Source organism: Idiotropiscis lumnitzeri, chromosome 9 (assembly GCF_059441095.1).
Source record: "Idiotropiscis lumnitzeri isolate Australia: NSW breed Sydney's pygmy pipehorse chromosome 9, RoL_Ilum_1.0, whole genome shotgun sequence".
NCBI classification, from domain to species: domain Eukaryota; kingdom Metazoa; phylum Chordata; class Actinopteri; order Syngnathiformes; family Syngnathidae; genus Idiotropiscis; species Idiotropiscis lumnitzeri.
In genome coordinates this window covers 8,016,380-8,038,160 of record NC_142399.1, presented here as the reverse complement: position 1 = coordinate 8,038,160, position 21,781 = coordinate 8,016,380, and the positions used below count along the sequence as shown (strand labels likewise).

Sequence of the window (21,781 nt, the reverse complement as noted above, 5' to 3'; positions counted from 1 at the left end):
AGTACAAAGGTTTTCAAACTTTTCGTAATAATGTGTAGTGAGGAATTAGTTTAATTTGGATTATTTTTGCACGTTCATTTATATTATCTCGAATATAAGGATATTTACATATTAGGTAGAGTATGCATTTTTATTATATTTTTTTATATTCCCAAATGATTGGTTTAGTATGAATGTATTTTATGTTTGTGTATGCAATGTTTGTATTTTCTTTTAGCTTTTATTTAGCTCTATTTTTACGTTAAATATGACTTGTTTGAAATGTCTTTGCTTATACAATATTGTTTTTCCTCAAAATTAAATGTAATTGTAGTTGAGTATGGAGGATAAGCAGCATGTATAATGTAAAACTATCATTTTAGTTCATTTATTTTACATGCAAAGTGTGATTTGTTAGTTGTAGTAGGATAGAAAAGTCTCCCTCTAGTGGCGAAGATTAGCACCATACACAGTCGGACACTAGTCTGGCCTGTATTTGACAATACAATCTATTTCATAGCTTTATCTTGCTTATAAAATAAATCTAAAAGTGACATAGCCAAGCAGTTACTCTCCTTCCTGTATTGATTCCCATTCACACACTCACGGAAACACACTCACAATGCTCGGTTGCTCCATCTTTCTTGACGTATGCCCCTTGTCCCTGCTGTCCCTTAGGCATTATAGAGTGGCCCTTCTGGACTAAGCTGGTGGTGGTGGCTATCGGCTTCACGGGTGGCCTGGTGTTCATGTACGTGCAGTGCAAAGTCTACGTCCACCTTTGGAGGAGACTCAAGGCCTACAACCGAGTCATCTACGTGCAGAACCGGCCGGACTCGTGTAAAAAACTGGCTCTGGAGAAGCCGCCGCTCTTGGAGCCCAGCGTGGACCATAAGGACACACTGGCCCCCGCCCATTCTGACACAAACTCATCGCACTATACGGAGACGGAGGACTGCAGTATGGAGGTGCTCCACGTGTGACATGCAGGTATCGAACAGAGAACTCAATTGATGACCTATAATTGTTACACCGAGGAGGACGATGGAGCCGAGTCTTGTCAGTCCTGTCAGGATGCTGGTTTTAGGGAACTTAACCAGGCCACACACACAGTCTTTAAATTGAGTGACGAGTTTATCTGAACATTTTAGTCAAAATGTTCACAGTTAAGTTTGGTGCCACATGAAGATAGAAAAACAAGAAGACACACGCACACTAGTTAAAGGAGATCGTGGCATTTATTTTACTTTATTTTTTAATATCTCCACAAAGTGTCTACATAATGGTCAGCTGTCACACAAGACAAGAATGTATACACACACACACACGCAGTTAAAGAGAAGAATGCACATAGCGTAATGTCGTAAAAGGAGATTTTCTTGACAATTTGCTGTCAAAACCTCCCCCAAATAAAAAAGTAATCCACCATAAATCAGTATCAACTCGACCGCCACAATAAGATAGAAACACACACAAATAAAAGTGTAATCAAGATCATCATCCCATTTTCGGCCAAAATTTCCCCACAAAGAAAAATATCCACGCCGTAGTTAAAAATATCAACTCTTTTGTCGCGTTAACATAGAAAAAACAGAAACCCACAAATAATTTAATAGCGTGAAAGATTATCATGGCATTTATTTTGGCAAAATGTCCCTGCAAAGACAAATGTCTACACAGTAATTTTAAAGTCATGTTTTATTCCACACTAAAATGGGAAAGACAAGAACACACACACTCAATCTAATACTGTGAAAGATAATATTGGCTTTTCCGAGGCATATTTTTGGGGGGGGGAGGCAAGCGTGTCAAAGTGTCTCCTCTATAAACTTGCACACTTAAGTCAATACCACAGAAAAACTAGAACACCAACTGTGATGAAAAAGTAGTACACAACAGTGTATTATTGTAAAAGGAGTGCATCATAGCAGTTGCTTGTGGTGAAGTATCCCCTCAAGAAAAATATCCGCAAGATAATGTCAACGTATGAACAATAATAATGTCATGATAATACAAAAACAGAATACAGACTCTTAGTCTATATAGAATAACATGAAAGAAGCTGATCCATGCAATTTGGTGCCACACGAAAATGGTCTGATACAGAAAAAATAGCTTAACCTTGAAAGATTTTAGACAAAATGTCCCCACAATGTCAAGTCTGGTGCCACATAGCGTAGGAAGACAAGAACACACTGTCTGACGAGTGGTACCACACAAAGATAGAAAAACCAGAGCACACACACACACATAGTCTAATACAGCAAAAGGAGCTCAGCCATGTAAATTTCAGACGCAAAGTTCACACAATGTCAGGTTTGGTGCCATAGTAAGATAGAATAACAAGAACACATACACACACGCGGGGTTGAGTTTTTGGGAGTTGCTGAGCGTCACGGACCAAACGTGCCGTGGATCTGTGATGTCGGGGGTCCACCCTGGCGTTGGATCCAGTCAACGACACGTCAAGCACTTTTTTTGTGGGGGAGGTTTTCCTCTTGGCGGACGCGGACACAAAAAGCTGATAACTGAAGAACACTTTTAACCAGGATGTGAATTCCTTTTTTCCTTCGGGGAGAAAAAAAACATCCAAACTTTCTGAAGAGAATGTACACTTTTTTTTTCCTTTTGTAAACGCAAAACCTAAAAAGAAAAAAAATCTATAATTTTTAGATCTTTTTCTATGTCTTTGAGCTGACTGTGACAACTTTGTATGTTTGAATTCAGGAGTGCGCGTGCGAGCATTAAATGAAATGTGGCTCACTTGACGTGAGCGTTGTGCATCATCCAATGGCTGCTTTTACAGCATTCGGCTTTGTCTAAATTTGTCCCTCTGGGCCACAACCTGTAAAAACCGCCTCAGGAAAATACATTTGGACTCTCACGTGAACATGTTGCCATATTCCGGTACTGTAAAATCCTTTCCTGGAGAAATCCACTTCTGCAACATCTGCTGGCCATTAATTTCAGGTACGGTCTGGCAAATGAGTATTTTTTTATTTTATTTTTTTTAAGCCGATTCTGATTTGGCAGAACAAAATTCCGCGACGAGTAATCAAGAAAAATAGAATGAAGAAAACTAATTTGTCCTTCAGTATTTTAACTTTACAGCAAAGAAAAAGTGACACAAATCAGCTGTTTTTCTCCCTCCAGATTTAATATTTCTAAAGATAGGCGGATGCTCGAATGCCAATATCTGCTTTTTATGCTGTAATGTGTTCATGTTTTCAAAACAACATTGACAAAAATCTGAAGTTTTTTTCCTCAATTTTTTGGGTGGGTGGAATATGTGAATTTCATCACTTTTTCATGCCTTGTATGTTGAAGGATTGGCAAAAATCAATCAAATTAGCTTCACCTCTCCCCCCAAACATTTTAAAAGCACTGATATCGGCCAGCTCAGTTTGACTCTCGTTGGTCGCCCAAAAAACAAAAAAAGGTGATTTACAGTATCTGCTTCCATGCCATTTGTATTTTGGTGAAGAAAATATAGATGAAAGAAAAACAAGATGTTTGTTGCCAGGAAAAATCAAATTTGGGTAATTTTTCTGCCAAGAAAAAAAAAATTCCTTCTTCAAATAAGTCACCCTTGAAAACTGCGTCGTCTGGGCGCTGGACTCGCCATAGTGCCCTCAGGTGGCGGGAGGCTGGCGGAGCAGAAGTTGATTTCTCAAGGCAACTCTTGGTTTTGTGTGTCTGGGCGTGTGCGTGGATGTGTAAACGTCGACCTTCATAACCATTCCACACACACAAAAGTCATATTTTTCAAGGGTCTTTTTTGATACTCGCCACTGCCTGAAAAGCGCAATGGTGCAACAACACATTTGGTAATAAATGACGGCTCCGCAGCAATAAATGAAAGCAACATTTTTGTTTGTATTTATGGCCATGTCTCATGGTGGCTTTGTTTTAATTAACTAGCAAAAGGATTTTTTTTCTTTTTTTTTTTTTTTCAATTCAGTTGGACGAAGATTGATTTCTTCCTCAACGGCTCGGTGCAATGAGATGATTAAAAAATGATGGGCGGAAAAAAGTGCAATTACCTTTTTATGTTGTTGATCTCATCTAGAGTTGCTAAATGTGTTTTTTTTGTCCACTGAGTATAAAATTATTCCTTTGTTTGTGTTGTATTTATTTTCCCCAATTCTTTTTGCTTGTTAACCGTCCCTTTTTCCAAGTCATTTTCTGAACTTTTCACCCCTCCTTCCCGATCGCCTTTTTCAGTCCAAATCGCATTTTTATTAAAGAATTCCTTATTAAAATGTGTTTTAACATGCTGTATCTACATTGATTATTTAATGTGTGTTTATGCTTAAAGTGGATGCGAGGCTGTAGAATGTTTTTTTTTTTTTTTAATTGGAGCTGGCTCCTCGCTAAGTCTTGAACTTTAGATGTAAACATTCCCTTTTTATGGTCCCGTTCAGTGAGACATGGCACATAAAGTTGAAATTTGTTTTTACATGTACTTTGCTGCTTCGACTCGTCATGTCTGGGCGAGGGAGTGGGGGGAGTGCACGAAAATTGTTTACTACTGACTGGACTTGAACATATATGATGACTGTCTCCCCCCCAACCCACCTCCATCTATATCATTCCACAATTTTGTCTGAACGTCACTTTGGAATAATAGTGTAAAAGCAACGTGAAAACAAGACAAAAAAAAGTAAGTCCTCTTTTTAAACTAAAACTCTTGATGTTTTTTCTGTTCCCATGTTTGAACAAAGTGTGTAGAATTTAAAACGAACAACCAAATAAAAGTTGACATGCTTTTAAAGTTTGCTTTTTTGATGTTGATTTTGACATTGATGAGCATTAATGGACATTTTATCTTCAATAAACCCAATCAACATGTTAGTTAGGAAGCCAGAGTATCCAAAGAAAGATTTAAGCGTCTACACATGAACCAGAATGCAAATGTGCCTTTAATATGAGCCCCAGTTTACAATAAGTGTGGTTAAACTTGCTCTGTGTTTGTCTGTCTCTCCCAGTCAGCTGAGATCTCTGTCCTAGGAAATCTATTCTAAAAATGAATTGTCATTTAAAAAAGCAGAAGACTTTAAGACATATGCAAAGTAGAGAAAAAATTATATAAACTAAAATTTATTATTGATATTTATGTTTCCATGCAGCCTAACTGCTGATGCACCATGTTTGCTTTCAACTTTGGGCTCCGCTAATTGACTCGAGTTTGTGGACCTCAGAAACCTACTTGGTTTATAAATCATGATAATTTCTTGATTTCTTTATCTAATATTAGTATTAGTTTCAGTTTTTTTTCTCTTAATATCTAGAGTATTTGTCGTGTGCATGATTGACAAAACAAAAATGTGCATTTTCGGATTTTAGCTCGTTTTATAGAAGTAAAGTGTACTTTGGTTTAATTTTTGTTTTGTGTTTTAATTTCATTTCATTAATGAATATTTTTTTAATTTGTACTTGTTTCGAAATGTTACGACAGTTACTTTACGATTTCCTTATTAGGAACAAACGTTTCAAATGAACTTTGAAGATTCCACGGCGTGTTTAAACGGCCACACTGTTGGGTATCTTGTTCGGGCACATGTTGTAGTAGGGCACTTTCTGTCCTTGGTTCCTCATCTGGATGCCGCTGCTGATCTCCGCCAGATTCTTCCTGAACTTCTCCATGCAATCTTTCACCGGCTTCTCCAGGAAGTGCTCGTCCGGGTACATTCCCAAGTAGAGCTGTAAAAGAGAAAGGAGAGCGCACCACTGGAAGCCGGTTTCTTACGCGCTGACTTGGAAAAGGACACATACCTCGTTCTTCTGGTACTGGCTGAGGGCCCAAACCGCACCCAGGTGCCAACTGGACCGTCCTCGATCCGGTAGGCTGTCCATAATCAGGGTTATATTTGCCAAACCCTTCCGATCGGGAGGGGGCTTCCGCATGGTGGAGGGAGCGTTGGGAATCCAGGAATACCAGTCATACTTTGCAAGGGAAGAGAATGTTTACACTGAAACTAGTCAAGTGAAATGTCAAAAGTATTTTTGCTCTTAACTCATTCAATCCATAAGACATGCATATACGTTTTCAAAAATGTAGTCCCCGCCTCCCAAAGACGTATTTCTACGTTTTATGCCTTTTTGCGTCATAGCTCAGTCAAAATCCAGAAAACGCTGGAATTGAGGGGGAGAAAATTTCGGGGAATAAAACAGGCCAATTATATTGGTTGATATTGGGTCTTTCAAAAATAATTGTAGTTTTGTTGATACTTTCTCAAAAAACCAGACTGAACGTTATTTTGTGTGAATTGTAACCTTCTCCATCCTCGTATATTCCCATTTAGACACATCTGTAATATGTGTGTTTGTGCTGATAAGATTTTGTGTTTATGCTCAGTCTCATTGTTGGCCAAAATGTATCCATTTGCTAACTCAATTTGAGTCTTTTGATTTTCAGTGCGGCTGAGAAGGTTACTCTATAATTTAAATCCCATTTTTCTCCATCCTCTCATAGCCCCAAAAAGATGACAGCGTCAGTAAGTATATATTCATGTTTAGTGTGCATAATTGGTGTTCTTCCATTTCAGTTGAACAGTCAAATGTTCTGTCTATATTTGAAAAAAGTGTAAAGGGGCCAAAAAATGTTTTATTCAGAATATATAATCTTTTAATAATCGGGCGATTCATTGGTAATCTGAATTTTCTGGGAAAAGTGCATCGGTAAAAAGACATTTCTGTCAGGCCCTAATATTTTTACAAGTCAAAAAAAAATTTTAATAGTTGCACATGGTGGTCTGTCTGTATGTCTCTAATCTGTAGCGTACTTGTCCAAAGTTGACGGCGGCGTGTTGCGCTGAAGCAGTGAACACGATGATGGTCAGGTATTCAATCAGTTCCTCGCAGGATTCAAGTGACCTGGGGAAGCCTGCAAAGAAATTTGTCGTTGGATAGAAGTTAAAGGAGCTCTTGTATGCGATCTATCAGACGTACGTACGTTTAGGGATAACTCACCGCAGTGATTGAAGTCTTTCATACCGTAGTCGCACACATCTTGAACAAAGGCCTGGATTTCTTCGTCCCCCTGCACCTTCTCATCGCTGCTGTAGTAAATTCTGATCACATCAGACACAAAGCTAAAAGAAAAAGATCCAAGTCAAATATGGTGAACCTAATAAGTCCGTGAGTGCAATATTTGTTTCTCAAAACTGTCTTCACCTCTTGATGGCCTTCCACACTTTGTAGCCGTCGTCTCTGTAGAAGTAGTTGGGCACATCCTGCTTGCTGTCCATACCATGATCCTTGATCATATGCGGGAAGCAGATGGACCTGAAGGTCAGGGTCTTCATGGTCTTCTGAATCAGTTGCACATAACCACCTCCACCTGTAGCATTTGCCTTGACATGCGCAAAGGGACAAAAAATGGACACTGAATTTTTTAGATATTGTGTTGTCTGTTCAAACGACTGAGTCCTCACTCTCCTCATTTTCTTAAACTTGAACCTGTTTCTGAGTACTCAGTCTCAATCTTTTCATTGGTCCTACAATCCACAGGCTTTCATCTGTCCGAGTCTTCAGAGGTTGAGACCGAGCTCGACCTTGTCTCTGAGTGTTCAGGAAGCGTCTCGGTTTTTAGATTCAAGAATTCCCCAGAATCTAAATCTTTTCAGAAGCCAAGACCTTTCTCGCGGAGTCTTGGTATGCCCTCATATTTTCAGTCTTGGAGCTCCTGCCCCAAGTCTAGAAGTGCACAAGGTTTATCCTCAAGTGCCTCTTTCTGTTCCAGGAATTCGCAAGATGTGGTCTGCCCCCAAATATTCAGACCCTGTGCCTGTTCTGAGTCTTCCAAGCCTCAGGGGCCAAGCCTATACCCCAATTTTCAGGGACTAAGGATGCCCTCACGAATTAAAAACCAGAACTTGTATTAGCCCGCTCTCACTGAATTCTCACCAGGAGTTACTTTACCTTTTGGCTAACAGCGCTTTCCACCTCAAAAAAACGTACCTTATCAAAGAGACCACGTTCACAGATGAGCTGTTCTCTGGCTTTGGTGTTAATAGCGATGGTGAAACGGATGTGTGGAATGAGGAGCTGTGAAGAAGCATATCAGTTACTCGTTTTCAGTCCTTCATTCAATCTAATGAGCGTGACTTCACCTTAAAAACGGGGTGGACTGCAGGGAGCTGCCTGAACATGGCGATAGCAAACATCTCTGAGATCAGATGTGTCCCGAGTAGGTGTGTGACCGTCTGGTGGTGCTGGAAGTCGGTCGAGCGCACCCACATCTTTGCCAGAAGCCAGTCGTGTTCACTGTCTGTGGGCAGGAAGATTGGATTGTCCTCACCTGGAGTCTGACCCAACTGCAAGGCAACGTGAGAATCGCATTTTTAAAAGTTGCGTAAGACTTATAACCTATAGCACCCTACCTGTATGGCTATCGGCAGGATCACGTTCTGTGTGTTCTTGTACAGAAGACAGATGGGAGCTGTCATGTATTGCGGGGTCCTCGGGTCTGTATTGTTTGCTTTGACGCCATCCAACACTTCATAGTCCACCATGTAGATGTTACCTGCCTAGAGCAATGATAGAAACCTCTTTTAAGCAGTTCATTGGTTGATTGGTGGATCATAATCCTGTTCGAAATTTGTGTCAACAAAGTAGTGGTAGCTGAGACCATGACAGAAATATCTGACAGAAGGTGACAGGAAAGGGGCAAAGAACTGAACCTTGGGGGACACCTTGGCAGTGGGAGAGGTGCATGGTGCATCAATTAAGTCTTCTGTGCAGGTTTGAATGATATCAACAAATTGCTACCTCTACTTCCTGTTCAAGAGTCAACTCTCGCTCCAGGTTGACAGCAACCATCTCATTGGTTACGGGAAACTTGTCGGGAAGTTTGGAAATCTTTTGGACCAGGACAGGATTGCAGCCGTTCAGGAACTGGTAGCCGAAAATGAAATCCTCTTTCCAGTGTTGCATCACATACTCTGAAGAGTAAATAGTTCAAGTGAAATATGACATTTCAGGCAATTAAGGCGTGAAATAATCAACTCAATTCGAGGCTGACCTGAGTTTGTATTTTTGATGCTCAAAAAGATCTTCTTAAAATGGGCAATGTCATTCCAGGAAGACTGGAACATGTGCATGAAGTGGTTCATGAACAGATTCTGGATTCTGGAAAGTCATGTTGCCAAAAGGTTTGTGCTGCACTTCAACTGAAAGAACTACATGCAGCTCTGGCGGCTGCACGAGGGGTGAGTAGAGGATATTCGAGGTCCAGGCTATTAGAGGCGATACATACGCTTTCCTGTAATTCAGTACGAAATCCCCTCCTTTCTCACTGTCAAACTGGATGTCCCGGGGCAAGTCCTGATGTCTTTTTGCGTCGATGCTCATCGGAAAGCCGGGCTGCCACTTCATCCACCTAAGGTACAAGAATTCTGATAGCGAGCATGACGTGATCTCAAAATGTGAGAGTTGACATTCGGCTGAAGTATACCTGTAGGCTTTCCGTCTCGTTTCCAGCTCGTTTTGTCGGTGCTGCTTGACCAGGGTCGTCTTATCATCCTGAGGCAGGTGAGCTAACGAACCAAAGAGATGTTATGTGATGGAATGAACTGATTGTGCCTCACCTTGAAGTTTGTGACTCGACCTCGTCCATCCCGCAGCACCACTTCCTTGTCATCCCCCAGCCAGCGGTAGCACGGGAACTCCACCTTGTCTCCGCCTGGAGTCCTCACGGAGACATACCTGCAGTACCAGTCGTCCAGTGCCAAGTATTTTTTCTTGGCCAGTTTCACCAACACAAGCTCACCCAGGTTCTCCTGCACCTTTATCGGGTAGGAATCCACCTGCGAGCAAAGGTGCGTGTCATCAGTTCTGCCTTTTCAAGAGCTAACGATGTCTTAGTCAGCGGGGCTAGCTCTGCGTCGCGCCTCACTGAAAGCAGGCGCAAATGTTTTCACCCTCAAGTCTTAATTGCCAGCGCTGTGCATGAATTGATGGTGTATCGAATTGACGAGTCAATTGGCCGTTGAAAATGAACGCCATATCAGAATTTTCCGCTGATTTGGAACATTTCTTAACCTCTACCATGCAATAGCAACACACGAGTATTATCATTGTCATTATTTAATTTTTTTTTTCCCAGCATTGAATCATTTTTCAGTTTGTGTTAGCTCATGTTTTTCAAGCTAGCAAAGTTTCCCAGTGGTCAGAGACGGTACTACTGTCTTCTTGTTTGAACCGGAACGTGAGAAGCTAGCCGCCACGAACAAGCTAGCTAACTGGATGCTCATTAACGCCGACACTCACAGACAGTGAGAGGAGCAAAGAGACTCTCTGAGTAGTAAAATAATTTGCAAAAGTTATTTTTTTTTTCATGTGTCTTGCATGTTGAAAACCAAAAGTGTGCACAAGAAAAAAATGTCTTTCCATACTGATCTGGGAAAGAAATCCTCTTCAACACGACTTTGAGGTCCTTCCCTAAGGGAGTAGATTTAGAGTCCTGTTACATAAGGTCAGAGAGACTCTTTGTTCTCAGAGCGATAAGATGACGTACTAAATGAGCACAATGCCATCGAGAGCTGAAGTAAAAACAGTGCGTTAGTCTGTCACTTTGTGCGTTGGACTTAAAAAAAAAATGTACTGACACTTCAGTTGAGTTCACGGTTTCTGACATGCCCTAATTTTCTTCAGTCCTTTCTGTAAGATGATTTTCCCTCTCAAGACAATGATGTCTGACATATGAACCAGAATATTGTTTAAATGCTGACATCTCATGAGGAATTCGAATCTTTCTTGTCATGGAAAGTATACGTTGAGTTGTTTTCTTGTCTTTCTTGTGCGTTGCCAGAGATGAAGAGCAAGTTGGTCATGTGATTCTGTGTGCATACCTCCTCCAGGCAAGATTTTGCAATGTAACATGACACTTGCAGGCTTTTGGTCATCCCGGTTAATACTCATAAAAAAGTATTTTGGAAACATCGCCTCCAATATGAAAGTGATGAATCATGTGTATGAAAATGTTACTTACAGAGCCTCTCTCAAAGTCATCGTGGTGAGGTTTGTCCAGCCGAGTCCTCTGGCTGCACCCCTCAGTGCCCACCAGTGTTACGGAGATGTAGTTATTGGTCCCCGACCTGCCTTGAGTTCCCGTGGCTACGCTTACCACATATGTGTGCGGCATTGCTGTCATGCTGGATGGAAAAGCTCAAAAGAAAAAGTGTGAAATTTCAAGAGAGCAGATGAGGGGTTTTGCACCACTTCTACTGTAGTCTCCTCCCCAGTCCCTCCTTAACTCCAGTCAGCACCGGAAGAAACTTGATCATTTAAAACTTTCTTTAACTATTAGCATGAACCAAGGCGTGTCGTTTATACCTCTTGGCACAACACCTAACAAAATTGTCACAAAAGCAACAGTCCTGTCCTATCCTGTCCTGTCCTGTCCCATTTGCTCCAAGTCGAGTCCCTGCTTCACAGGGTGTAGCACTGCCTTCCCAGACAACATTGAGAGAAATCTCCAGAGCAATCCTGTCCGTTTGTTCAGTCCTTTGCATCCCCGTCCCAACATGTCCTTGGACATTCTGTCCCATCCTGTCCTGTGTGCTATTGTTGCTGCTCTTCCTCGCACACTGTAATGTGATTTTATCCGACGCAGATAGTTATCGGTTTAATTCTTGTCTGTCTTCTCCCAACCTTCTTTATTTGCTATTCGATCTAAAGTGTAGAACTGCTTTCCCTGTCCTCGTTTATATCAAATCCTGTTCTATCCTATTCAGTCCCGGCCAGTCCTGTCTCATCCTGCCCCATCCTATAATAATTGCTACTTGTTGTATCCCTTCCACACAGAGCGTAGTACTGCTTTCCCAGACCAAATCTAGATAAAATGCAGTCCTGTCCTGTCCGCTCCTGTCCTGTCTCGTTCAGCCCTGTCCAGACCTGGCTAGTCCAGTCTCGTCCTTCTCCATCCTAGCATGCCTTCCACATAGGGTGGAATATTGCCTTCCCAGACCACATAGAGATACAGTCCTGTTCTGTCCTGTTCCATCCTGTCATATTTGCTACTTGTCTCTTCTTCACAGTGTGTTGCACTTCACAGTCCACCTATACATCCAATCCAGTCCTGTTCCTATCTGTGCTATTTTTACTCTCGTCTGTTCTCTCTCAAACCTCGGTTCGTCCGCATATCTAATAAAAATCTTAGCTCGATACATATAACAACGATGTGTATCAAATTCAAATTCCACACTTTGAGAATCACTGGCCGCCCTGCCAACGTGAATAAGCCCAAAGCTTGTTTAAAGGTAAATTTGTCTTTTTATTGTCTGTAATTTCTGAAAATAAGGAAAGGTTTGGACACAATAAAGACAAGCACGTCCCTCAAACAGCGACACTGTTGGGTATTTTATCGGGGGACATGTTGTAGTAAGGCAGTTTCTTTCCCTGGTTCCTCGTCTTGATGGCGCTGCTGATCTCTGCCAGGCTCTTCCTGAATTTCTCCATCGCCACTTTCACTTGCTTCTCTGTGAAGTGCTCATCGGGGTACATTCCCAAGTAGAGCTAAAGGACAGCAGAAGACATGCAGGAATTTTGTGATTCGGGCAGGGCCAGGCCAGACATTCTTACCTGGCGACCGTTTGAAAATCTAAAATATATTCTTGCTTTTTTTAACCCACAATGGCCGAAGGAGGGAAAATTGTAGATTTGTTTGTAGATCACTTGCGAGGCCATTTTTAAGACAGACCTTTCAAGAGTAGTGCGTGTGTGGCCCGCCACTGGATGTACACGAAGTTTCAAATTAGAGCAATTGTATTAATAGATTGCAATAAATTTCGATATAAAATGTTATTGCCTTGAAATGAAATATATTGCTTCATAATAACATGCAAAGTGTAAGTGTGGAAGGAAGATAAGAAGCGAAACGAAGGTCTCGACTTTGCTTATCTGTCTTTAGCAACGGCGTAAATGCCTCTGATATATCCCAGAAAGTTATGTGACCAAAATTCTTTTGCTGTCTAATCATTTGACACATTCTTGATTCCTGTATGCAGTAATCTCACACTCACAGGCACACACACAGAAGAACAAGTTCATATGTGTCTCCGATGGCTCGCGGGGAGCCCCCCCCCCATTCCCCCCCTTTTCGCTGTTTGGTTGTGTTCATTCTTGCAAGAATATTAAATGAAGCATATGAAGGTCTCCTAGATGGTATTTACTGTACGTGATTTAAACACACCTCATTTTCCTGGTACTGGCTGAGGGCCCAGACGGCTCCCAGGTGCCAGCTGGAGCGTCCTCGGTCCGGGAGGCTGTCGATGATCAGAGAGACGTCGGCCAAACCTTTCTGCGTCGGCGGAGGCTTCCGCATGGTGGACGGCGCGTTGGGAATCCAAGAACACCAGTCGTACTTTATGCGGTCACAAAAGGTTGACATTTGGTTCATCTGAGCACACGCTGGAAAAGATACTAAAATGTATTTGCTCCAGTAGTTTGGCACTAGCACTGGATGGAATATTATTTAAGTATTAGTATAATTATTACTATTAATGAGGACAATGTTAGATTTTTAACCCAATAGTCCCTTTAAAAAAAATTCTTAAGTAGGCCTACAGATTAATTGAAACACTAATTACGGTACGAATGAATTTCTATTACCAATCTTTGTTGCTGATTTTTTATATAAATTGTCGTTCAATTGTCCAATCAGTTTAGTTTATTTTGGTTCAAAGTATTTTGAATATTAATATTTAAATAGCTAAAAATTTTCACAAATATTTATTTTTGTGTTAAAACTAATAATATGCTTATTAAAATCCTATTTTTAAATTCAGTATGGCTTCTTCAAAAAATACATTTTCATTATTTAAACACTAATTGACAATTACATTTGGACAATACTAAAAAAAAATAATAGTATCGAGGTTTTAAACCTAATTTTGAAAAAAAAAAGATTTAAAATGTTATAAATCACTTGTAATTTAACAGCCAATAAAGCTTCCATCAAGCAATAGAAATGTGTTTAACTGTCCTAAATTTCATGTTAACAATGTTGTAAAAGACTCTAAACCTAAATTAAAATCGTTATTATAATAATTAATGTAAAAAATGTATAAGATTACATATTTCCATTTGTCTCATTCAAACTTTGGTTAACTTATAAAAATAATAATTTCACGATCAAAGAAAATAGCCCTAAATGAACTAGTTTGGACTGCACATGTGCTAATTAAATGCGTGCTTGTTGTGAAAAGACTTTCGCCAAAACTGAACTAAAACCGTTGACAGGTGCACATTGGATGTACGTTGTACGTACTTGTCCAAAGTTGACGGCTGCGTGTTGAGCCGACGCAGTGAACACAATGACGGTCAAGTACTCGATCAGCTCCTCGCGAGAGTTGAGCGCCTTCGGGAACTCTGCAAAGAATTGGCCACGTCAGCTTGCGCAACACATTCGGACGCTGTGACCAAATGCAGGACGGCTCGTTTCCAAACATCTGAGCTCGTTAGTTCGCGTCGCGCACGTTTGACTTTCCATTTCGGTTTACCCACCACATGTATCCAAGTCCTGCATGCCGAAGGTGCGCACGTCTCTAACAAAAGCCTGGATTTCCTCATCCCTCTGCACCCTCTCGTTGCTGCTGTAGTAAATCGTGACCACGTCGGATACAAAGCTGCAAAAGACAAAAGGATGGAACCCAAATATAGCGGGTATAGAAAGTCTACACACCCCTGTTGAAATGCCACATTTTTGTGATTTAAAAACAAGATTTGGATCATTTCAAAAACCTTTCCACCATTAACGTCACTTAGAACCTGTACGACTCAATACAGAAATATTTCTGAGTGAGTTAGATGAATAATTGGGATGTAGTTGCAAAAGTGTGCACACCCTCTGACAACAGCAGATGAGTCCAATTAGAGTTGCGCTCCAATGTGTTAACATGTCAACCTAATCTGTCCAGGGCCTTCAGTGAGCGCTGGTCCGCGATGACATCAGCATTTTTCTGCCGTCATTTAGTCCAGTCCTCACCTCTTGGTGGCCTCCCACACCTTGTAGCCGTCGTCTCTGTAGAAGTAGGTGGGCAGCTCCTGCTTGCTGTCCACTCCACGACATTTGATCATGTCGGGGAAGCAGAGAGACCTGAAGGTCAAGGCTTTCGTGGCCTTTTGAACCAGTTGCATGTGACCACCTCCACCTGTGGCGTTCGCCTTGTCCGCCAGAGGAATCAACAACACACACAAAAAACAAAAAAATGTTCTGTGGGTTCATTCCGTTCGTTCTCATTGTTTACGCGGCTGAGAATCGACATGTCAAACTTCCAAGCAACCAGCAGTGGTGTAGCTCAGTCTTTTATTTTAGGAAAGTGCAACGTCAATAATTTATCTTCTTTTCAGGAAATGACGTGACCCAATTACGTACACAAGTCACAACGCGCCATAGTCACTATTACTCAAGTATGTGAACTGTTACTTTAGAATTATTCTAACTACCCAACAATATCATCTATCCATTATCCAAAAGGCTTACATCCCATATTAATAAAACAGCAAAATCAGTCACAAGAAATGATCATATTAATTTTCTTCTTTACACTCGTAAAAAAGCACAATCGGCTCACAAAACCGATTACATCGAAAATCGGAATGTTTTTCTTGTAGGCTGAAATGCATCACGAAAATGAGTCACTTTAAAAACTTTGCTTCTGTGTGGTTCCGCGGAGACTTCGTGTGCGGTCATGTGACCGACCGGCTCCATTTGATTGCTGAAACAAACTTAAACGCTGGTAATTATATTGGATTGTTGAAACTGAAGGGTCTCTGACAGACCAAAACAAATAAACTGCGCCAGCAATTTATAGACAAACATAAAAGTAGCGAGTGGAAAAAACAAGTAGAATCTTCTAAAAAAAAAAAAAAAATCATGTTTATACCCGAGTGAGTTCCCGGCCAGCACTTTCCTCCCGCAATCCCAAAACAAGTTTTCAGTGAAGATGCTCCACACACTCGCCTCACCTTGTCAAAGATACCACACTCACAAATGAGCTGCTCTCTGGCCTTGGTGTTGATGGCGATGGTGAAACGGACGTGTGGAATGAGGAGCTGTGGAGGAGTCGCTGGTTAGTCGCCTCTGAGCTTCCAGATAAATGCAGTGGTGAGGATCGAACCTTAAAGACGGGGTGGACCGCGGGCAGCTGCCTGAACATGGCCACGGCAAACATCTCTGAGATCAGATGTGTCCTGAGCAGATGTGTGACCGTCTGGTGGTGCTGGAAGTCGGCCGAGCGCACCCAGATCTTTGCCAGGAGCCAGTCGTACTGACTGTCTGTCGGCAGGAAGATGGGGTTGTCCTTGCCTGGAGTCTGAGCTAACTGGGAGATGAGCAGAGGTGAAACGTTGTCTGTCAGTGGACTGAGCGATTCGCAGGGGATCGGGACCGCGAACAGCGAAGATTTGCGTAAAATTGAAGCCCATTGAAATGCAAAGTTCCACCGGTTAGCTGTAGTAAAATTGTACAAATGAAACGCGATTACGATTGAACTGGTCTTGTTGGTGCAGTCCCAATTGAGACAATGCAGTGAGAGGTGTGTGCGGCTCTCAATAGGCCAGCAATAGCGATATCGAAGCTCGCATAATAAGGATCAGTAGTATTCGCGCTGGCTTTTCTCTTAACTTTGTAACCATAAAGTTGTAAATTCTACTTTGTTAAATGCTAATTTTAGTTTTCAAAGTTTGTAACTATTCCATTTTATTGTTTTATTAACGTACATACACATTTGACAATTCTGAAGTAAACTGATCCTATAACTCAAAAACCTGATGTGATAGAGAAAAGCGAGATCAGTTTTAAATTTCTCACCCAATAATTAGTTAAGAATGGCCGTCAGACGTAACTCAATAAAAAAAAAAAATGTGTTCCCCGCTGTTATTAGGTGACTTGAGCTAGGTCGCCTTCCTTATTTAAGGCACTCTTTGGCACACTTACGAGTTGAATCCAGTTTAGACCCTGGAGTCTAATGATATTAGATCTGAAGATAGTATAAAAACAGGAATTGTTTTTGGACAGGCAGAGCATCTGTCAAGAAAAGCTTGTGCCTCAATCATGCAAAGCAAAGAATTGTGAAAGTGGCCTGAGACTCACTCATGTTTAATATCACCGTACTTGTATGGCTATCGGCAGGATCTTGTTGTCTGTGTTCTTGTACAGAAGACAGATGGGAGCGGCCAAGTACTGCAGGGTGCACGGATCCGTACAATTTGGTCTGATGTCATTCAACACTTCGTAGTCCACCACGTAGATGTTCCCAGCCTGGAAGCGCAACGTTCATATGATCGGTCACCAACCTAAATCATCAGCAGAGTGATTGTTATTCTACCTTGACTTCCTCTTCCAGAGTCAATTGTCTCTCCAGGCTAACGGAAACCATGTCATTGGTGACGGGAAACTTGTCGGGAAGTTTGTTGATCTTTTGGATGACGACAGGATTGCAGCCGTTCAGGAATTGGTAGCCGAACATGAAATCCTCTTTCCAGTGATTCATCACGTACTCTGAAGTGTTAAAAAAATTATAATAACGTGTGAAAGAGACAAATAGGAACAGTTGAAAGACAAATCTGAGGCTGACCTGAGATTGTGTTTTTGATTCTCAAAAAGATCTTCTCAAAATCAGCAAAGTCGCTCCAGGACGTCTGGAACATGTGCATGAAGTGGTTCACGAACAGGTTCTCGATTCTGGAAATGTATTTTTAACGTCACTTGCAGGCACGCACGGCACCATATTTTCCGGAATATAAGGCGCACTTGTATATAAGCCGCACCAACTACGTTTTGGGGAAAATAAATGATACACAAGACACACCAGGCTATAAGCCGTTGTTTTCTATGTAGAAAAAAATTAGTTGTTTACTGCATGAACAGAACGATTTTGTACTGTGAATGCACATAAAGCAGGGGTGGGCAAACTTTTTGATTGGCGGGCCACAATGGGTTCTAAAATTTGACAGAGGGGCCGGACCAGGAGCAGATAGATGGAGTGTTTTGGTAACCTCACCTCATCGGAGAAAAAAAATACATTTAATTTGAAATGAAAATGAACAAAAGTATTACAACAATATATATGTCTTTGAAAAACCACAGTATTTAGAAAATAAAACAAGGTTTATTCATTTAATTTTTTTCAAGTTCGGCGGGCCGGATTAAAACGTTTAATGGCATGTGGCCCCCCCGGGCCTGACATAAAGGTACAAAAACCGATTGTTAAAACAGTGACTTTTCACACGGCAACAACTTTAATAATTAAAACAGAACAGACCCAAGAGGAAAAAAATGATTTAGTGTATTTTCTGAACTATACCTAGTGGTGAAAGAAAAATCCACAGAAATGCCGCACCGTTGTATTAGCCGCATGGTTCAAAATCGAGGAAAAATTTATAGTCCGGAAAATACAGTAACTACAATCACACTTTTCGGATAAGGTTCCTGATATTATCTGGTCCAGATTTACAAAGTTGAAGCAATACAAACGCTTTGCTGTAGTTGAGTACGAAATCCACTCCCTTCTCACTGTCAAACTGGATATCCCGGGGCAAGTCCTGATGCCTTTTTGCGTCAATGCTCATAGGAAAGCCGGGCTGCCACTCCATCCATCTACGAGGTTCAAGAAATTCTGTTCAATACTGATCCTCGCGCTCAGCAACTGACTTCACAGTCACATAAAACGCACCTGTAGGCTTTCCGTCTCATTTCCAGCTCGTTCTTTCTGTGCTGCTTGACCAGGCTGGTCTTCTCATCCTGGGGCAGGTGAGCTAACAAACCACAAGAGATGCTACGCGATTGAAAGAAACGAGCGAGGTTACCTAACCTTTGCGACTCTACCTCGCCCATCCCGCAGCACCACTTCCTTGTCATCCACCAGCCAGCGGTAGCACGGGAACTCCACGTTGTCTCCGCTTGGAGTCTTCACTGAGATGTAACTGCAGTACCAGTCGTCTTGCACCCAGTACTTCCGCTTCTCCAGCTTGACCAACACAAGCTCACCCAGGTCCTCGTCTACCCTCACCAGGTAGGAATCCACCTGAGAGTAGATCAATTCGTGTGGGGTGGAAAAATAAAACATCACGACTCTAAGATAAATCTTTTACAAGACAAGAGGATGATGCTTTCAGGAATTGACAATCTCAAGCGGTTAAAGAGTGTTAGCGTGACTGTGGCTTCAGGTGGAGACATTCTGAATGCCTGGTTACGTCGTTCAAAAGAGGCCGCGCGTCTGGTTGGCCAAAGAAAGAACAGACAAATATTTGGTCAGCTACGGTCTGGGGGTTTGCAATTTTTGCGAACGTCGTTCTGGGACTACATAATTTTTGGCGAAGAAATCTCTTCCATCCATCCATTATCTGAGACGCTTTTCCTCGTGAAGGTTGCGAGCATACTGGAGCGTATCCCAGCTGGCTTCGGGCAGTAGGCGGGGGACACCCTGAACGGGTTGCCAGCCAATCGCAGGGGACACAAAGACGAATAACCTTCCACGCTCACACTCATGTTTTTAGAATGTGGGAGGAAACCGGAGTACCCGGAGGAAAAAACCTACGCAGGCACGGGGAGAACATGCAAACTCCACACAGGAATCGAACCCTGCAGCTCCGTACTGTGAGGCCATCGTCCTAACCCGTCTTGACCGTGTCGCCTGAGCAGTCTCGTCTTACCCAAAAATACTTCTTGTTAAAAGAGCATGAATGGTATGGAGATGTGTAGGTTGACTTTCGATTGTTCTTGGTTTACTTAAGAACGCTTTCCGTATTGACTTTGTAGACATCATATCTTGGCCGCTTGGATGAGGACCGGAACCGTTTCTGACTCATCGAGTTAATGGATGGACTGTGAATGAGGGAAACAAAGCATCTATTGTTAAAGAAGCTTATTTGAGGAGTGTCAAGAACTGATGTGGTCGTCAGGCAGTAAAAATTCCTCCTACCTTGGTCGTGTTGTGCCACACTTAGCGTAGTTCTTGTACCAAGACCCACTTGGTGCTTTCTCGGTCCTATCTTGACTTTATTAGACCTCATTCTCCAAAAGCCCTCCTAACCTGATCCACATTCGATTTCCTGCCACCTTTCTCTTGGTGCACCAAAAATACCAAGGTCCTCATCATGTCCACTTTGGTCCATACTTTACTCGTCTCCTTACTTTGCTACTGCCGCGTTCAGCCTGGATGGCCCCAAATGAAAGTTTCTGCCATGATCTGTGGTCTAGTTCACTCCATCGAACGTGTTCAACGCCTTCCTCGTTCGGTCCAATTTTTTCTTACATGTTAAAATTTTCTACGATGATCCATGCTCAGGTCCAAGCTCCACCTCCAATTGTATCTTGATTAAATTTTCTTTCCATTGTGGGTCATTCACCCCCCCCCCTCCCCCCACTCTTACCAAACTCAATTTCCCAATCATCTTGCTTTTGAATCACACTTTACTCATCCAAATTCAGAGATCACCTGCTGTAAGACAATGACCATATTTTGGTTCCGATTATTTCATGACCATACTTAATTCCCGGGCCAGTTGTGTTGTTTTTGCCGGGTAGACTCGATAAACAACACAGTTAGTTGGAAAAGGTGTGCAATAGGCCAGTTACAATGTCATCACTGCCTCTTCCATTCTAGCTTCCTCTTTTAACATTCGAACCATGATGGATGGGTGAATAATGGACGTCTATGCTTACGTCAAATGTAGATCAGATGTAGAATTTTCTCGGCCGTCTGTGAGTGTGTGTAGTCACTTACCGCTCCCCTCTCAAAATCATTGTACAGAGGCTTGTCCAGCAGAGTCCTCTCACTGCATCCGTCAGTGCCCACCAACGTGATGTAGATGTAATCATCCGTCCCGGCAAACCACTGGCTCCCTGTGGTGATGGTCACTGTGTACGACGGCATTGATGGAAAACCTCCCAAAAACACAATCTTGGATTAAAATGATCAATTCCGTTGCCCATCCACTTCAGGCTTAGTCATCAAGTGCACTTCTCACTTTTTTTTCAGATGTCCTCACTTCTCTTACACAAATACCACAAGAATGTGTAACTTTTTGTAAGGCAGAGGTGGGCGGTGCGCGACTGGAACTACAGAGGCGCTCCCCACGTCGTTCACCTGCAGATATGATTTTGCTTTTACAAAGCAAAACAGGAAAGTAGGCGGGTTTAATTCAAGCCTAATATGTGAGGTCTAATTTACTAGTCAAATTTGGACGTGACACTGGACAATGTCGGGTAGTATACTTAATGCAAATGTCACAGTACAGTGATCCCCTTTTGCATTTCGGGCTTGACCAGAATTATTCCCGTATACAGTGAACCCTCATTAAACCAACCCGGGGGCTTAAAAAAATGTGATATAGCACGGGTGTCAACCATGAGGCGCACATGTTACAAAGACCTCAAGCAAGAAGACAGACAGTTTTGGATGGCATTAATCAGGGTGACATTTAATATAATGTCCTGATTTTTTTTTTAAATACAGAAGCCAAACAGACAAAGAGAATATCATATGTACATTGAAAGGCATTGTTTTGTTTGTTCAGGCGTTTCTGAAAATGTTTTCAGTCACTTGTCTAAACATTGGTCAAGTAGCGTTGCACATTGTACAATTATGTTTTATCATATGATACCTGAATATATATTTACAAGTCATGAGTTTCCATGGCTGACATTTTGTGTTAAGAGTTCAGTTTTTGGAATGATACGAGCATAAATTTGAAATATTGGGATTCACTTTTATTTTTCAAAATAGTAGTTCGCAAAGCTGTTTTTGAAGATTGTGAATATTCGTGATGTGTTGTTTCTTAATTTTTTATACTG

At 41.8% G+C, this 21,781-nt stretch overlaps 3 protein-coding genes across 6 annotated transcripts in view; 1 reads left to right on the top strand and 2 right to left on the bottom strand.

Annotated features, from left to right (window-relative positions):
* Positions 1 to 4,753, top strand: part of marchf8 (membrane-associated ring finger (C3HC4) 8) — a 58,841-nt gene extending 54,088 nt beyond the window's left edge. For all 3 annotated transcript variants that reach the window (XM_088304025.1, XM_088304023.1, XM_088304026.1), the window contains one exon: positions 658 to 4,753. In XM_088304025.1, the coding sequence (XP_088160151.1) occupies positions 658 to 962 (305 nt within the window). In that variant the 3' untranslated portion in view covers positions 963 to 4,753. The remainder of the gene's footprint in view (positions 1 to 657) is intronic.
* On the bottom strand, positions 2,656 to 11,459 carry LOC148330098 (polyunsaturated fatty acid 5-lipoxygenase-like). Of its 2 annotated transcripts, XM_088304021.1 has the most exons (14): positions 10,973 to 11,455; positions 9,590 to 9,788; positions 9,437 to 9,518; positions 9,239 to 9,361; positions 9,005 to 9,111; positions 8,752 to 8,924; positions 8,364 to 8,510; positions 8,094 to 8,297; positions 7,942 to 8,028; positions 7,156 to 7,334; positions 6,952 to 7,073; positions 6,765 to 6,865; positions 5,755 to 5,925; positions 2,656 to 5,682 (listed from the first exon to the last, which is right to left on the bottom strand). In XM_088304021.1, exons 1-14 carry the CDS (start codon positions 11,132 to 11,134, stop codon positions 5,503 to 5,505), a joined length of 2,037 nt encoding a protein of 678 aa, XP_088160147.1. In that variant the 5' UTR covers positions 11,135 to 11,455; the 3' UTR covers positions 2,656 to 5,502. The 2 variants fall into 2 exon arrangements, with proteins under 2 accessions (XP_088160147.1, XP_088160146.1); XM_088304020.1 differs by having other exon boundaries at positions 9,239 to 9,518; positions 10,973 to 11,459.
* A 731-nt stretch (positions 11,460 to 12,190) lies between these two features.
* LOC148330097 (polyunsaturated fatty acid 5-lipoxygenase-like) lies at positions 12,191 to 20,936 on the bottom strand. The gene is made up of 14 exons (XM_088304022.1): positions 20,712 to 20,936; positions 18,812 to 19,010; positions 18,660 to 18,741; positions 18,461 to 18,583; positions 17,562 to 17,668; positions 17,313 to 17,485; positions 17,099 to 17,245; positions 16,104 to 16,307; positions 15,952 to 16,038; positions 14,969 to 15,147; positions 14,488 to 14,609; positions 14,252 to 14,352; positions 13,175 to 13,345; positions 12,191 to 12,498 (listed from the first exon to the last, which is right to left on the bottom strand). Exons 1-14 carry the CDS (start codon positions 20,859 to 20,861, stop codon positions 12,319 to 12,321), a joined length of 2,025 nt encoding a protein of 674 aa, XP_088160148.1. The 5' UTR covers positions 20,862 to 20,936; the 3' UTR covers positions 12,191 to 12,318.
* Positions 20,937 to 21,781: the final 845 nt, after the last annotated feature.